This window comes from Mytilus galloprovincialis, chromosome 10 (assembly GCF_965363235.1).
Source record: "Mytilus galloprovincialis chromosome 10, xbMytGall1.hap1.1, whole genome shotgun sequence".
Taxonomy (NCBI): domain Eukaryota; kingdom Metazoa; phylum Mollusca; class Bivalvia; order Mytilida; family Mytilidae; genus Mytilus; species Mytilus galloprovincialis.
Window position 1 is genome coordinate 6,080,801 of NC_134847.1, and position 17,353 is coordinate 6,098,153.

The following is a 17,353-nucleotide window of genomic DNA, read 5'->3' on the forward strand; positions in this document are numbered from 1 at the left end:
TTATTTTGACATGTTAATTTCATCTCTTCACTGGATGTGTAGTTATCGGTATTTTTAGCTTGGAAAAAAATATTCATTTGTTAGTTGAAATTGTACTTTTAACAAGCTGTCATTGAGTGCAAGTACTTTCATGTCTGTAATTTCAATTTTGAGTCCAGTTTTGTCTCTAACCGTGAAAGATATATATATCTACATTTACGTAATTGTAATTCTCTTTTCGTGTATGTGTATATGTGTGTGTTTATGTATTGTGTTGCCTGCCTAAAATATTTGAAGGATTGATTCATTAGGTCACCAAGTTGATCGCTCGTCTAAAGTGGGGACGTCCGATTTGGATTGCAACTGGTTAATGACCGTCTAGTATGTCATGGGAAACCCCGGAATTCCTCAATATGACGTAGATGAGTGTTACAAACTTACACTTACGGATTAATGTGTCTATATGTAAACATTTATAACCAACATCGACATTGTTTCTACCAGACAAATGTTACAAAAGTAATATAATAGATCATTTAAGAAGATCACCGAACGTAAAAGTTCTCTTCATTATGCGATTTTGGAAATACCACATAAATTGTTGTTTTTTTTCTCTCTCACAGGGCTGATAATCTGACGACAGGGGCGGCGATGATGTAGTATATTTGTATTCAGCTTTATATTTCACACTTTAATGACCTCAATCCTTTATATTATACAAAATAAGGAAATATGGTATGATTTACACAGTGCTTCGCATTATCAGTACAATTAAAAATTGTACAATATAAAAATAAGAAGATGTGTCATAAGAGCAAAAGAAATGGTTCTGTTGTCCTCAATTAATATAATATTGAAGTCGGATCATCTCAACGAGATTGATTTTCTCGCTTGAGTCGGTACGGCAATGAAATGTAATCGACTTGAGATGACCAACTATAATATGTTTGTCGCTATTTTACCTATGACGACGCTGTCATGTCAATTTCAATGACACCGCCAAGTGCCCCATAGTTTCTAGCGATGATTTTTCATATCACTCGACTCCGCTGAGAAAGGAAATTATCAGTCAGCAAGATCAATGGAAAATTTCCTAAAATAGCGATAATCAGCATTATCATAAAATTAGTTGTAAATACAGTAAAGGCAATCGTGCTGTATCAGCCGTCCGTAAGGATATCGATATCGTCACTGTTGCAAATGCTTTCATCCATAATCAAACCCCGAATCTGTATAACATCATGTCACATAAAATACTACTTGGGGTATATAATAAAGTTTATTTTATATGTTTTTTTTCAATATCACACACTGCATGCATGGGATATTGAAAAAAGCCATATATAAAGACAACAGTAGTATACCGCTGTTCGAAATTCATAACTTGAATCGATTGCGAGAAAACAAATCCGGGTTACACACTAAAACCAAGGGAAACAAATCAACTATAAGAGGAAAAAACGAAACAACAGGAACACAAAAGTGCAACAAAACACAAAATACAATGCAACACACATAGAAATGAACTACTAGTATAAGATAACAACAATTACTCGCATTTTCCTGACTTAGTACAGGACATTTTAAGAAATATTGGTGGGTTGAGCCTGGTTTTGGAGTTAGTCAAACCTCGCGATTTAATGGCAATGTTAAATATAAAACTGAAATGACAACATTATAGACAGAACTACAGTACATATAAATGCAAGAACATTCAGGACAGATATGATATTCTCTATTAACAGTTATCTAGAGTAGAACGTCTTAAAAAATTATAAACTAATGTAGGAAGATATTTCAGAAGATACAAAAAGGTATTAATCTAGTGTCAATGTGGAGTATTAGAGGCCTCCTCTCCCATAAAAGATTGAAATTACATTTTATTGGTGTTACTGTTTTGTTGATTTGGAGATGATTCTTTGTGTTTATTACGCCGCCAAATGTCATCTATTTTTCGTTTTCTTATATATAATAGGCAGATTATTTTTGTACAAATAAGAAGTCGTAGTAAAATTGAAAATGCGACATCTTCATATCAGAAACCGAATGACATAGAATTTAACAACTAAAGATCATCGTACGGCCTTCAGCAATGAGTATAACCCATACAACAAATTCAACAACAACAAAAACACGAAATGACAATGATGAAACAATTCAAACACTAAATATTATATACAGCAACAAACGAAAATACTTAAATACAGACAATAGACTTAAGACAGACACATACCCTTTTTTCTAAATCTTTTTTAGCCATGGCGAAGTCAGTTTATTCTTGACTTGTAAGTTTAAAAAATTGAAAACAACACATTGAATAATTTCTTGCGTCCGAAGCGCTTTTCTGGATTTACCTTCATCAGGAACGCGCAGTCAAAGCCAAACATTTGAAATCCGAAGATGTATAAGTACCGAAACCGTTGAAGAGCTATATGTCAAAATTACCTAAAATAAATACCCAAATTCATCTAAAGCCAACTTTGCCTGATATGAGGGAGTTGAAACCTTAGTTTCTTAATAATTTCAAAATTTATAAACGGACAATTTTGGTAAAGTTTGTTAAATCATGTCAGTACCGAAGTACTGACTACTAAGCTGATAATACCCTCTGGTATCTTCCGCCTTTCATTTGTGCAATAATATAGGGTTATTGCATGAATATTGGGGAATATTGTCCCGAGTAGAATTTTATATTGCACGAGCTTGCGAGTGCAATATATGTTCTACGAGGACAATATTCCCCAATATTCATGCAATAATCCTTTTATTGTATAGAAATATAATATTTGAAAGCAAAAATTGGTTTAAACTAAGATTTTGTCGTTGATGACGTCATGAATTTTTACGATTTATTGCACTAGTGCAATATTAGAATTTATTGCACGCTAACTTTTGGTTACTGTCTGTGGGAAATATTATATTGCTATACAATAATACTGATTTTTGGATAACTGAAGAATAATATAGCCTTCAAAGTGGGTTTATATGAACATCAAGGTTGTGTTGCATGTTGTATATGTGCCTTTTTCTATTTCACAATTGTTTTTGCATCCATACTGCCGATAGGTCCAGAAATTATTGTAGCGTTTTTCAACAATTATGACGCTCGAACTTTTCAATTCAATTTCATGTGAAAATGATTCGAAATGCACATTTTTTTTACCTCGTTTAAAAAGGTAAAATTAAATGGTTTCAGAAAAAAGTATCCCATTTATGGATTGAAATTCTACTTTTGATCAAATTAAGGAGACTTTTATTAAATTTTCATTTTCACCTCCACCCCATTTCTCATTCATACATACAGAGAACGATAAAACAAAATGAAAGAACGCTACAGTATTTATTATTCTAATTGAATTAGTGAATGTTTGAACTAACAACAGACGAACTCGAAGAACGTGGCCTAATAACTTTTTACTGGGATATACAATGTTTTCAAAGATCATAAATAGTAAACCCCAGAATAACTCGTCGCGTTTATCTAAAAACTCTCATTTTGAGACGTTTTAAGTTTATTTACGGTTTTTTGTTCAACAGAATGTCATTGAGGAATTCAAGTTACTTTCATTCATTATTTTGAAATATACATCAAATGGGACCAAAGACGTAACTATTTACATTTGAAAGTTCTTAAATGGACAAATTTTACCTTGATAGATTAACCACGTGGGTGTCACAAAGCTCAGTTAGTTTATATAAAGTTGTGAAGAGTAAATATAGTGACAGAAATGAGATTTTTAAAACCAATTCGATAATTTTTTTTCTTTTTAGGAAACTTGTTTATCATGAAGTTGAATTAAATAAGTAAACGTATACGCGATATTCAGTGTCTTTATTATTGGAAATTTAAAGTTGCAAAGAGTATTTTGGAATATGTAATCATGACTGTTTATTTCTGTGAGTTTTGAGACTGTTGCAGCATGTCATTGAGAGTTGTTGTTTTGGGTGCAGAAAATGTTGGCAAATCCGGTAAGCAACTTTAACTGCGCATGTTTGCTCGTCTCTAATGCCTAGGAAATATGAACAATCTGAAAATCGAGCCATGCATTTCTAAAAATTCGCCGATTTGATTTGCTTTCAGGCTGAATTGACATTTTGAAGAAAACTTTTCATGTTTTAGCAATTTCAAATAAATATATTATGTATTCACTGAAGATCAATACAAATAACAAATATAAAAGTATATACATATTTGCTTAAACATAAGTAAAGTGAAGGATATTAAGGAACGAATTAAGCATACATTGTATACAATTAATACTGATTGTACAATATTCTTTTGCAACTGAAAAAAGTACAAAAATAATTCCAAACTGTAAATTCTGTCATTCTTAACTTTAATTCATATTTCTCCAAACTGAATAATTACCTTTCATTTTTTTTCTCTTGTTATTTCTAAAATTGTTCATTGCATTGTTTTCGCTCTGTTTTTCTGTTTCTGCTTCTGCTGCTGATGATGATATTAGTAACAAAAGTCATAATATAATTGTCACTGCTTCTCACAAATTGATTATTATTTTTTTTTCAAACTTACGTTTTATTTTTCAGCAGTGACAGTGAGATTTCTTACACGAAGATTTATTGGAGAATACAATTCTAATATGGGTAAATACTGTCAATTATATAACTAGTATATATTCGGCAGTGAATTTGATACATCAGATACACATTTCAATAATTTATTATGTCTCTTCAGTAATTCTCGATGTATAAATATTTGAAAATCCAAAACTTAATACGAATGATGTATAGCTGATAAAAAAAGGAACAAAAGTTAATTCAACCCGGGACACTTAAAAGGAATCAAGCATTGCATGAGGGAGATACGCTTATTGATATTAAAAGATTTCTGTTATTTTATAACAGAAAATTATTATAAACATTTTACGTATTCTTATGCCAGTACCGAAGTGCAAGCGGATAATGGGGTGGTGACACTCTGGACTGACATCAATTATAACTCGTATGGCAAGCCGTTTTACTATTTATTCTAACTTCAAGATATCTCATATAATATATAAGATATCTCATATAATATATAAGATATCTTATATAATATATAAGATATCTTATATAATATATAAGATATCTTATATTATATATAAGATATCTTATATAATCCAGTTTTTATAAGATATCTTATAAAGTTTATTAGATATCTTGAAGTTAGAATAAATAGTAAAACGGCTTGCCATAAACTCGTCATGTTTTAAATCTGAATAATATGATAAAATAATGCACAGTCGCATGTAGCTTTGTTCCTCATTTGGCCTAGCGGCTGGCGAACAGTAAAGTTCACAGCTTTTATCCCTTTTATATATCAAACGAAATATCTAGTCGTTTCTCAATAGGAACACATTTAAATTTTTCGTTGTAATTGTGAAATACTTTCTTCAAATGTATTAAATGTTTACAAAAGAAGGTTCAAGATTTTTTCATCACTAAGTATTTATATGCGCAAATTGATTTATTTCATACCACTTGATAAAAAGATTCACTTATGAAATTCACAACTTTTAACTTTATCAACTTAACGAAGACAGTTAATAAATAACAAAGATATTAAGTTATTTTTGATCCCGGAATTTTTCAAAACGTGAGGCTCCAAATTTTCCCTCGGGTCTTTTTTTTTGTGTAAGCAAAATGAAAACTTATTTCTGTTGTGCCTTTTATATGGGCAGTTTCCGACTCTGAATTAATCTCGTGCAATCATCCTCCTATTTCGGCCGGTCTTTTTTTTTTTTTGTATTCACTTTCAATCTTTCTTTATTCTCTTATCTCCTCAACAAGTGCACGGCACAGTTAAAATTGCACAAAGTAATGTAATTGATCGTAAAATATATAACCTAAGGGAAGATAACATAATATTTAAAGTGAAGATTTTTATGTTCCTACGACTTGATGCAAATATATTTAACTTTTAATTTGCAGCTTAACAAATATCTTAATACACTTCAGTAGGGTTCAACTTTTGAAAGGAGAGGTGAGGAAGACGATTTGCGTGTTTTTAATTATTTTTTTTTTCCAAAAGTTTCCTTCCGACTAGATTGTAAACTGAATAATTGTTTCCCTATCAGTATTATCCTTAGGACATAAATTTAAAATCTGAGGAAAAATGAGTGAATTTATCGAATATCTTTCAGCAGCGACACTTATCTGTAAAGGAGAAGGGAATACGGTTGCGTTGCTTTCTGTCGTTATTTTAAATGATATAAAACATAATGCCTTATAGGTGAACATCTCCGATAAGTACAATACTCCCTCCCCTTCCCCTTTTCTCCGCAAAAGATACACAGCAAAAAAAAAACAAATCGCCGTAGTGGTCATTACCATGATTCCTGTTGACTACATATCAAATTGAAATTAATAGCAGGGTGTATTTTCAAACGCACGGCAGTGTAAAACTAACAAACATACAATATCTTATTCTCATTTTGCCTTATTGTTAGAGTTTGCAAAAAAATAACGAATTTTGTATATGTATGTTGATCATGAACATCTCTTTTTCAGATCTGATATACAAGTCAAGCATTAAACAAGAAGATTATGTAACAGATATAGAAATATTAGATTCATGTGCTAAAAAGGTATCTCACTCAGTATACATGTTTAGCATTATTGACCAGGAGTGGCTTCGAGGTTGGACATCTCCAATTTATATATCTTTTCATATTGGGTAATAGGCTACAAAAAGTGTAGCAAATCCTCGAAAATTATTATTCACGACTTTAATTTGCTACAAGCTCAGAGTTTTCGAATTCTAGCATTTTAAATTTAGTTGTCGAACGCAGTTCATAGATGTCTTCAAATTTGAAAATGTTTTCAAAATTTGAAACTTTTATGGTAAAGAAAGGATATCAAATACATGAGGACACATATCCACTTAATGCAATCGATAAAGCTAATGACAAACGAACAGTATCTTTGTCGTTTTTCTTATCCAAATCACATATTAAAGCTTAAATGCGCTAAAATATCGATCGTTCCAAGCTCAAGAAAATCCGTTGAATAATGAAGTCGATCACAATACAGTTTAAAGGACAGCTTGTTTTTCTTTCTGGTTTTTTTTGGGGGGGAGGGGGGGGGGTAATAAATTATGATATATAGATGAAAAAGGCTTGCATTCGTTACCCGACAATCTCGTCGCAGTATACAGAAAAAGAATACAACAACATTTCCCAAACGAATGAAAGGATAATAACACCTGTTGTGAACAAATAGAACACCTGTCACATTCCTGGCTTTAATAAACAATTTGTTAAGTTCGGGTACCAGGAAAACTTTATATTCCGCACGTTTCGGTTATACCAATTCAGGGCCAATAACCGCAATACCAGTGCCTTTTCAAACCTCCCAAATGTTCGAGAGTGACTAAAAACACAATTAATTTGACATATGTCACAATAAACTTAACTGAATCCCAAAAGCAAAGAAGTTTGTTGACCTTATTTGATCAAAGATTAAAATGTAAATGACCCACAGAGAGGAACTCTGACATAACACTGACCCTAAAAGGTCAATTTAAGTCAACACGTGTATTCTTATCCTTAAATTAACTGGCTTTATTAGATTTATTAGTTCAATATCGAACAGATGAAAGAAATCAGAAAGTTTAAATTGGACAATTAAGATCATTGGGACACGTGACAGATTGTTTGTCAACACACAGGACAATTAAGATTGTTTGTCCTTTAAATTGGACAATTAAGATCATTGGAACACAAGACAGATTGTTTGTCAACACACAGGACAAAAGTTGTAAACATACAAGTAAACAAATATCTGATATTTTTGTTTATTTTAAGATCTGTGTCAAAATACTAGAAAACGCCATACATATGCCCATGAAAACCTGTTTCCTTCTTTTGATGCTATGTTAAAATTAGGGTTTTTGCTTTAAACGAATACTCAGAAATAACATCTCAGCTGAGAAATTTTGTGACTGGTTTTAGCAAAATGTAATTCCCTAAGACAATAATGACCATCGACAGTTTTAGCAGGTCTTTTTTTAGAACCGTTTTGTTGTAGACCGGAAGTTTTTTGCACATCTTAGACTTTTATCTTAGCCTTTTATCTCACAATGCTTCTGATCAGGGCCAATTTGATCGCATTATTACATTTATTTAAGAATAAAATGCATTTTGTAGTTTTATTGAGATGTAAAAGCATAACTCGAAGCATAATTTGTAGGAAGCGCTTCATACAATGTACTTATTAAAGGTTTACATAGTCAACGTTTTTACAATCCAATAAAAGATCATAAAACTAATAAAAGAAGCACTCAAATCAATTCTAATAATTACGTTTTAATGCTTAAACGAGATTACTGAGGATTTAAACCAAGCTTTTACTTTGATTTGTTATAACTATTTCTATGTATTGTTGTAGTTTTGTCACGGAGAAGACGAGCAGTCGTTTATTGGGGGCATAACTCACCGCTTTAAATGATAACAAAACTGTCCTCTGTAAATATACAAAAAAGTGTGGCATATAAGCCAATAAGCTTACTATTCATCAGAGACCAAATGACATAGAGCAATGGTTTACAACTACATGTATATGTTACCGTACGGCCTTCAACAATAAGCAACACCCATACCAGATAATCAGCTATAAAAGGCTCCAAAACTAACACCCTTATTAATGAACAAAACAATGAACATATACAGCAACACGTACATTATGGCAACCTCTATATTACAAATTACTATAAAGATTGATTGGATTGAACTTATTCATCAGTATATTTATCTTTCAGAACACATCCATCGCACCGGGAGATAATGTGATAACATGGACGGATGCCTTTATTGTGGTATATGATATCTGTGTTCACTCCTCGTTTGAACAAGCCATTAAAATCCTGGACATTATAAACAAAGCTAGGGCAAGTGTGTATTGTCCAGCTCTTTTGCTAGGCAATAAAACAGATTTAGAACACAGGCGGACAGTTGGTGTCGAGGAGGGACACCAGGCGGCGCTAGAATACAATTGCCAGTATTATGAAGTGTCGGCTGCTGATGATTTTGTGACGATTAGCATTGCGTTTCAAGCGCTTTTAAGAGAGACAAAAATAATTCAACAGAATAAGCCTTTATTGAAAAGGCGTAAAAGTTCTTTAGTGAATGTGTCCAAGAAATTAGGTGCAATGTTTGGTAAGAAGGACAGTGAAATGGATCGCAAACGCTCTACGTGTGATGTGGCAGGGCCAAAAACTATTTTTGAAAAAGCGTAAATAACCGTCCGTACAATCACTTTATAACTTAACGCCACTTGTGTTTTTCTCTTTTCTTTCGAGGGCTGTTTTTACCTAATTTTCCAGTCGCTTTAAAAAAAAAACCCGAATCAATCGATTTGGCATTGCTCATTTTTGAAGGCCGTTCAGTGACCTTTACCGGTAGTGTTAATTTCTGTGTTATTTTAGTCTGTTGTGGACAGTTGGCAATCATACCACATCTTCTTTTTTCTGTAAAACCCGTGATATGTTCTTTTTTTTGTTTTCTTATTTGCAAATCAAAAGTTGATTTTATGTACTTTTTTTTTTAATTATTTCCAATTTGTTTGCAGAGAAATTATTTGTATCACAGTCACTTGTCTCTGAAAAAGTTACTGATATCAAGAATTTGTATAAGAATAAGAATAAAGTATAAAATTTAGGTTTTGATGAGCTGATATCAAGACAAAAAATGTCACTCATATTGACCATGATATACGCACACCATCTTAAGTAAGTACGTGTTTATAATTTCTTTTTTTCGCAAGTACTGAAGACAGTGGTCTCCATGCACATTTATACTGGCGCATATTTACGTGTTTTGTTGAGTTTTTTTGTTTTTTTGTTTTTATATATTTAAGTTTGAATAACAATAAAGTTTTAACATGATAAAAAATTATTTGTTTTGATATGCATTATTCTAGCATTCAGTCGGTATGGTTTTTAAAAGATGCGAATATGTCTTACTTAGTATTATCTTACAACTACACAAGTCTTATTTTGTCACCTGTTTCAGACTACTTTTAATTTGAGATCAAGAGAGCTCGCGATTTGCAACCTAAATGGCCACAGTGTATTGTCATTGACCTTGTGTTGACAGTTCATGAATGTGCAGTGGATTGTGGCGTATTAATTCATGACACATAAGCCTTACGCAAACATAAGAATAGGAAAGGGGTGCGATTGCTGCTTTCCATCTCACAGATGTGTAACACATCAACAAACGACAACCACTTTTAAATTACAGGCTCCTGTCTTGGGACAGGCATATCTATACAGAATGTGACGGTGTTAATCATGTTAGGTGTTTGTTCATTTGATATTACATATATAACCATATATAATCGTACCTTCAAACATGCTAGTTCGCATAGTTCGTAAATGAAAAAAATATATAAAAAAATTGCGGTACAATTTCATGACTCTTATATTTCGACGTTTTGAGATGTTTTCCTGTAGACCTCATCTTGAAAGCTGTATAAGCCTATATTTATGTTACATTATTACATTATGAAATTAACTGAGAACAGCAACCTACGACGATCTCAGTAACAATCACGAGAAAAGTTTCTTAATTTGGGTCAGGCACTAAAAGAAAGTTATTGAGTTTCATCTTACACAAAAAAACTCTCTACAAATCTCTTTAAAGACTTTTAAGTCATTGAATTCGTGACCTTTGTACATATAACTATATATACAAGTTGATGTTTGAATCTGTAGTATACAAAGTGTCAGATTTATAATGTCATCAAACAAGTTTCCGTTAAAGATGATTTAATAAGAAAATTAAATTTACATTCAACTTTAGGTTGTATATTTTGTCCCCTGCTTAGTGTTTAAAACAAATAAAAATTGCAAAATAACAAGGACGAAAACAAATGTTTGAATACCCGTAAGCTTTAATTATATTATTTTGAAATTTTAAATGGCGACACTTTATTAACAGTTACTTTTTCTCATGATAGTTTGCTCATGGGCCTTTGGGATTTGTGCAATGATTAAAAAGATTGGCATGGATTAAAATGGGTTCAACCATAGTCAATTAACCGTTTTATGTACACAGTATATATCAACTCATTTTATGCCTACCAAATTTGAAAAAAACAAACAAATAAATACTATGACGCGTAATTCAGAATTACAAAAGACAACCCGATAACAATACACAATGTCTGGAATCATTATAAACTGTCAACTTTTCGTGTGTTTTCCTGACTGGACAGCATCTGTATCGAGGCGACAATCCCGGGCACGAGGCCCCAAACGGAGAAAATAACAGTCTATAGAGATGATGGAAAAATGATCCCAGTATATTAGTACATATTGATCGATAGATTGTTTTAGCACTTATCTTTTTAAAGTGGAGATATCTTGGCGATTGGTTTTCATTAGTTGATGAAGCTGCATGGAGTACTAATAGAGAACCAACAACCTTCAGCAAGAAAACTGACATTCATAATCATTTGAGATTGGAGTCGAAAGCACCCTCAGTGATACATTATTACGTATTGGAAACTTTGAATTGTTCGAAATAATAAGGATTTTTTTGTCCAAGAAATAGATTACCTAAGCTGTATTTGGGGGGGGGGGGGGGGGGGGGGGGGGGGGGAATCGGAATGTTATGTCTACAATGACATTAATTTAATTCGTAATTTTTTTAACCTTATAAATTTGTTTGAATCGAGCGTAAATGGTGAGTATTTGAAGTAAGAAAAAACAGCGTCTGGCGAACCGTGGCAAAATAATAAGCCTGATGTCATTGCTGAGAGTGAGTTGTATCTAAATACCAAGTACCCTAGTAAACTGGCAAGCTATTGTACAAATACAAAGATTCAACATTGAGATAATCAATATATTTGAATTTTTACTGAACAACTTTTAATTTTTTTTAGATAGGTTAGACTATATATAAGAAAAGCCTAAAGTACATCGTGGGAAAATTCTGGAAACAACGATTGGCTTTTTGATGTTAATTTGACAATTTTGATCGCTGTTGTGTGACAGTTTTGATAAGTTTACTCGGAGCTTCATCATGCACGTTAGGGAAAAGTAGAGATGCATAAATCGTTTTTGTCGAGCTGGGTTTTTTTTGTCTCAGAACGTCCGACATAGGGATAGGGATCCGGCGGCGGTGTTTTGAAATGTTAGTTTATCTATTATTAGTAGTAATGGGATTACTATATTTGATATATGCGTACCTTGCAAGGTCCTCATGCCCGTCAGACAGTTCTCACTTGACCTCGACCTCATTTCATGGATCAGTGAATAAGGCTAAGTTTTGGTGGTCATGTCCGTATCTCAGATACTATCACCAAAAGGTATATTATATTTGGTGTATGCATGAAAGATTGTAATGTAAGGTGAACATGTTCAAATGGCAAGTGTCATCTGACCCTGACCTTATTTTCATGGTTTAGTGGTTGTAGTTAAGTTTTTGTGTTTTGGGCCGATTTTCTTATACTGTATGCAATAGGTCTACTGTATTTGGTGTATGGAATGATGGTAAGGTGCACATATCAACTGTCAGGTGCATCCGAACCTGACCTCATATTTATGGTTCAGTGGTCAAAGATAAGTTTTTAAGTTTTTTTTTTTTTACTACTATGGATGTACATGTCAGTATCGCAGGTTTAATTTGTCTTTGACCTCTTTTCATGGTTCATTGCTCAATATTAAGTTTTTCTGTTTTTGTTTAGTTTTTCTTAAAGCCCTTAAACTGTAATAGATCAACTATATTTGATGTATGGAAGGATTGTCAGTTGTACGTGTCTGCCTGGTATGTTCATCTGACATTGACCTATTTTTCATGGTTCTTTGGTCAATGTTTATTTTTTTTTTAGGTTAAGTCTGTTTCTTAGAAACTATTTAAGCAATAGGTCAACTATATTTAGTAAGGTGTACATGTATTTCTCCTTCGGTGTATATGACCTTGACCTCATTTTCTTAATTCATGTTAAATTTATGTGATACTCACATGGAAACTCAGTATATACCCTCACTACACTTACTATAGAGGAAATCCTTGATAATCATATGTCTGTTCTATGTTCCTTTGGAATTTAAACCAAAGATGAAAAACTGGATCTTCCATCACTGTATTGGATACCTAAACTACATAAGTGTCCTTACAAACAACGGTACCGTATATTGCTGGGTCAATATAAGACTCTCTTAGCAATAGTATTAACACATTTGAATTGTCTACACTTTACACAAGTATTCCCCATTCCAAACTAAAAGACAAATTGAAAGAGTTGGTATTACTTTGTTTCATTAAAAGGAATGGTGAACATAGATACAAGTATCTTGTCTTGGGGAGAGAAAAATCCTACTTTGTAAAATTCTCTGAAACTGCCTTTATCAAGATGCTTGATTTCGTGGTTGTCCCTCTTCTTGCTGACTTGTTTCTTTATTATTATGAGGCTGACTTCAGTCAGGAACTTCTTAGGAAGAAATTGAAGAAGTTAGCAATATCCTTATGGACGTCAAGTTGGTTACCTATTCCCTATTCCCTATTCGTTACCTATTCCCTATTCCCTATTCGTTACCTATTCCCTATTCCCTATTCGTTACCTATTCGTTACCTATTCCCTATTCCCTATTCCCTATTCGTTACCTATTCCCTATTCCCTATTCGTTACCTATTCCCTATTCCCTATTCGTTACCTATTCGAACAAAGTTTGGAGACTTATTGTTTTTGCTCAGTTCTTATTATTTTTATTATTCTTCTTCTTCCTCTTCTTCCTCTTCTTCTTCCTCTTCTTCTTCCGCCACTTTAAAAATGAACTTGTCCGCAGCATTTCTCCAAAACTACTTGTCAGATTTACTTAGGGTTTCATAAAATGTTAGACTAATATGTCTAGGCGAGCCATCAATCGTTCATTTGTGCATTGGGGTCTATTAAGGGGTATTTTGGGGGGCAGAAAGAAGGGAGGGGTTTACTATAGAACCCTACGGGATTTTATTTTCTAAAATTTTCAAATGAATAAAACTTGAAAACTGTAAGTGATAGATACATGCAGTCTTCATAAATGATTAAAGGACAATAAAACAAATCACATGAAATATAGGGGAGTCCCCGGGGGTCATCCCTACCCCTTTCAATTCGACAATATGCTTTTAACTTGTAAACGGTCCAGATCCCCACCCCTAAACCATATATATTCTTGTATGGGACAATAAAACTAATTAAATGAAATTAAATAAAAGTTCCTAGGGGTCACCCCAACCCCGTTCAATTTGAGAATGTACTATTATCTTGTAAACGGTTCAGATCCCCACCCCTAAACCATATATATTCTTGAAAAGGACGATAAAACAAATGAAATTAAATGGAAGTCCCTGGGGGTCATCCCCAACCCGTTCAATTTTAGAATGTGCTATTATCTTGTAAACGGTCCAGATCCCCACCCCTAAACCATTTATATTATTGTAGGGGACAATAAAAATAATCAAATGAAATTAAATTAAATGGAAGTTCCTGGGGGTCACCCCACCCCGTTCAATTTGATAATGTACTATTATCTTGTAAATGGTCCAGATCCCCACCCCTAAACCATATATTGTCTTGTAGGGGACAATAAAACAAATGAAATGAAATAAAAGGAAAGTCCCTAGGGGGTCACCCCACCCCTCTTGTTTGAAAACTTATAAACGGTCAACATCCCCACCCTTAAACTATATATATTCTTGTAAGGGACAATAAAACTAATCAATTCAAATTAAATGGAAGTTCCTGGGGGTCACCCCCACCCCGTTCAATTTGAGAATGTACTATTATCTTGTAAATGGTCCAGATCCCAACCCCTAAACCATATATATTCTTGTAGAGGACAATAAAAAAAAATGAAATAAAATAAAAGGAAAGTCCCTAGGGGGTCACCCACCCCCTCTTGTTTGAAAACTTGTAAACAGTCAACATCCCCACCCCTAAACTATATATATTCTTGTAAGGGACAATAAAACTAATCAAATGAAATTAAATGGAAGTTCCTTGGGGTCAACCCCACCCCGTTCAATTTGAGAATGTACTATTATCTTGTAAATGGTCCAGATCCCCACCCCTAAACCATATATGTTCTTGTAGGGGACAACAAAACAAATAAAATGAGATAAAAAGGAAGTCCTGAGGGGGTCATCCACCCCCTCTTGTTTGAAAACTTGTAAACGGTCAACACCCCCACCCCTAAACCATACATATTCTTGTAGGGGACAATAAAACAAATAAAATGAAATGTAGGTAAAGTCCCTGGGGATCACCACCACCCCCTCCTGTTTGAATACTTGTAAATGGTGGAGATCCCCACCAGTGAGCCATATATATTCTTGTATGGGACAAAAAATCAAATCAAATGAACATGGGACCATATGAATAGCGAGTTATGGGAGCTTTATTTGGGAGACTTCGTAACAGCATCCTGTTACAATTACTTCTTGTTGTTTATACTCTTATATTTGGTAATAGTTCTAAATTTGTTGAGGTAAAATGATCTTTTTATGACCTATTAATATGTGTTTGTGCTCAACCGATCCTTTTACTTTATGTTCGATACTCATTTGTTCCTTATTTGATTTTTATACGTTCTACCTTTTAACTGCTTTATGTCCGTATGTTTGAAGATGGATCTTGGTTCGAAGGGATGAAATCACCGTGTTAGCGCTTGCATAAAAAAAAAGATGTGGTATGATTGTCAATGAGACAACAATCCACAATAGACCAAAATGACACAGAAACTATCAACTATAGGTCAATATACGGCCTTCGACAATGAGCATAGCCCAAACCGTGTAGTCACCTATAAAAGGCCCAGATATGACAATTTCAAACAATTCAAACAACAAAACTAACGGCCGTATTTCATATACAAAAAAATAAACGGAAAACAAATATGTAACACAAAAACAAACGATAACTACTTAATTTCAGGCTCTTGTATAGGGACAGGCACATACTAACATAATGTCGTGGGGTTAAACATGTTAGCAGGGTGTACATCGTTTCGGAGCATGCTATTACCTTGTTTAATTCGTTCCATCACTCGCTTATAATTCGCTTATAATACGTGTATCATACGTTGCATCTTTTAAAACATGATTTTCAATTGTTTTGTTATCTCTGGTGGTAGATTTGGGTTCTTAGAGGTGATATAACTCTATAAGCGCATATGTACCCGTTCCACCGCTCGGATAATACCCTGTTAAATATTCGTTACTTATTCGCTTTTAATACGTTTGTTGTACGTTGCACCTTTTAGAAAAGGATTTTCAATTGTGTTCATATCTCTGGTGGTAATAATGTGTTCTTATAGATGAAATATCCCTATTAGCGCGTATGTACCCGTTCCAGCGCTCGGATAATACCCTGTTACTTATTCGTTCCTTATTCGCTTTTAATGCGCGGGGTAAGTATACGTTGCACCTTGAAATAAATCGTTTTTAATACGTTTGTTGTACATTGATCCTATAAGAGCGCATGTACCCGTTCCAGAGCTCGGTTAATACCATGTTACCTATTCGTTACCTATTCGTTACCTATTCACTTATAATACGTTTGTTGTACGTTGCACCTTTTAGAAAAGGATTTTCACTTGTGTTCATGTCTCTGGTGGTAACAATGTGTAATTAGAGATGAAATGACCCTATTAGCGTGCATGTACCTGTTCCAGTGCTCGGTTAATACCCTGTTACCTATTCGTTACCTTTTCGTTACTTATTCGCTTTTAATACGTTTGTTGTACGTTGCACCTTTAAGAAACGGATTTTCAATTGTGTTCATATCTCTTGTGGTAATAATGTGTTCTTATAGATGAAATACCCCTATTAGCGCATATTACCCGTTCCAGCGCTCGGATAATACCCGGTTACTTATTCGTTCCTTATTCGCTTTTAATGCGCAGGGTATACGTTGCACCTTGAAATAAATCGTTTTTTAATTGTGTTCGTGTCTCTGGTGGTAACAATGTCTTCTTAGAGATGAAATGACCCTATTAGCGCGCATGTACCCGTTCCAGCGCTCGGTTAATACCCTGTTACCTATTCGTTACCTATTCGTTACCTATTCGTTACCTATTCACTTATAATACGTTTGTTGTACGTTGCACCTTTTAGAAAAGGATTTTCACTTGTGTTCATGTCTCTGGTGGTAACAATGTGTAATTAGAGATGAAATGACCCTATTAGCGTGCATGTACCCGTTCCAGCGCCCGGTTAATACCCTGTTACTTATTCGTTACTTATTCGCTTTTAATACGTTTGTTGTACGTTGCACCTTTAAGAAACGGATTTTCAATTGTGTTCATATCTCTTGTGGTAATAATGTGTTCTTATAGATGAAATACCCCTATTAGCGCATATTACCCGTTCCAGCGCTCGGATAAAAC

General features: G+C 33.6%; 1 protein-coding gene across 1 annotated transcript; it reads left to right on the forward strand.

Annotated features, from left to right (window-relative positions):
* The first annotated feature begins 3,703 nt into the window (after positions 1-3,703).
* Positions 3,704-9,354, forward strand: LOC143049726 (ras-related and estrogen-regulated growth inhibitor-like protein). The gene is made up of 4 exons (XM_076223417.1): positions 3,704-3,948; positions 4,528-4,584; positions 6,490-6,566; positions 8,738-9,354. The coding sequence occupies exons 1-4, from the start codon at positions 3,900-3,902 to the stop codon at positions 9,212-9,214; spliced, it is 660 nt and encodes a 219-aa protein (XP_076079532.1). The 5' UTR covers positions 3,704-3,899; the 3' UTR covers positions 9,215-9,354.
* The last annotated feature ends 7,999 nt before the right edge of the window (positions 9,355-17,353 follow it).

Coding starts and splice junctions, on each gene's coding strand:
- LOC143049726 (XM_076223417.1), top strand. CDS start 3,900: ATGTCATTGAGAGTTGTTGTTTTGGGTGCAGAAAATGTTGGCAAATCC. Junction 4,585..6,489: donor AGAATACAATTCTAATATGG/GTAAATACTGTC, acceptor TCTCTTTTTCAG/ATCTGATATACAAGTCAAGC. Junction 6,567..8,737: donor TAGATTCATGTGCTAAAAAG/GTATCTCACTCA, acceptor TTTATCTTTCAG/AACACATCCATCGCACCGGG.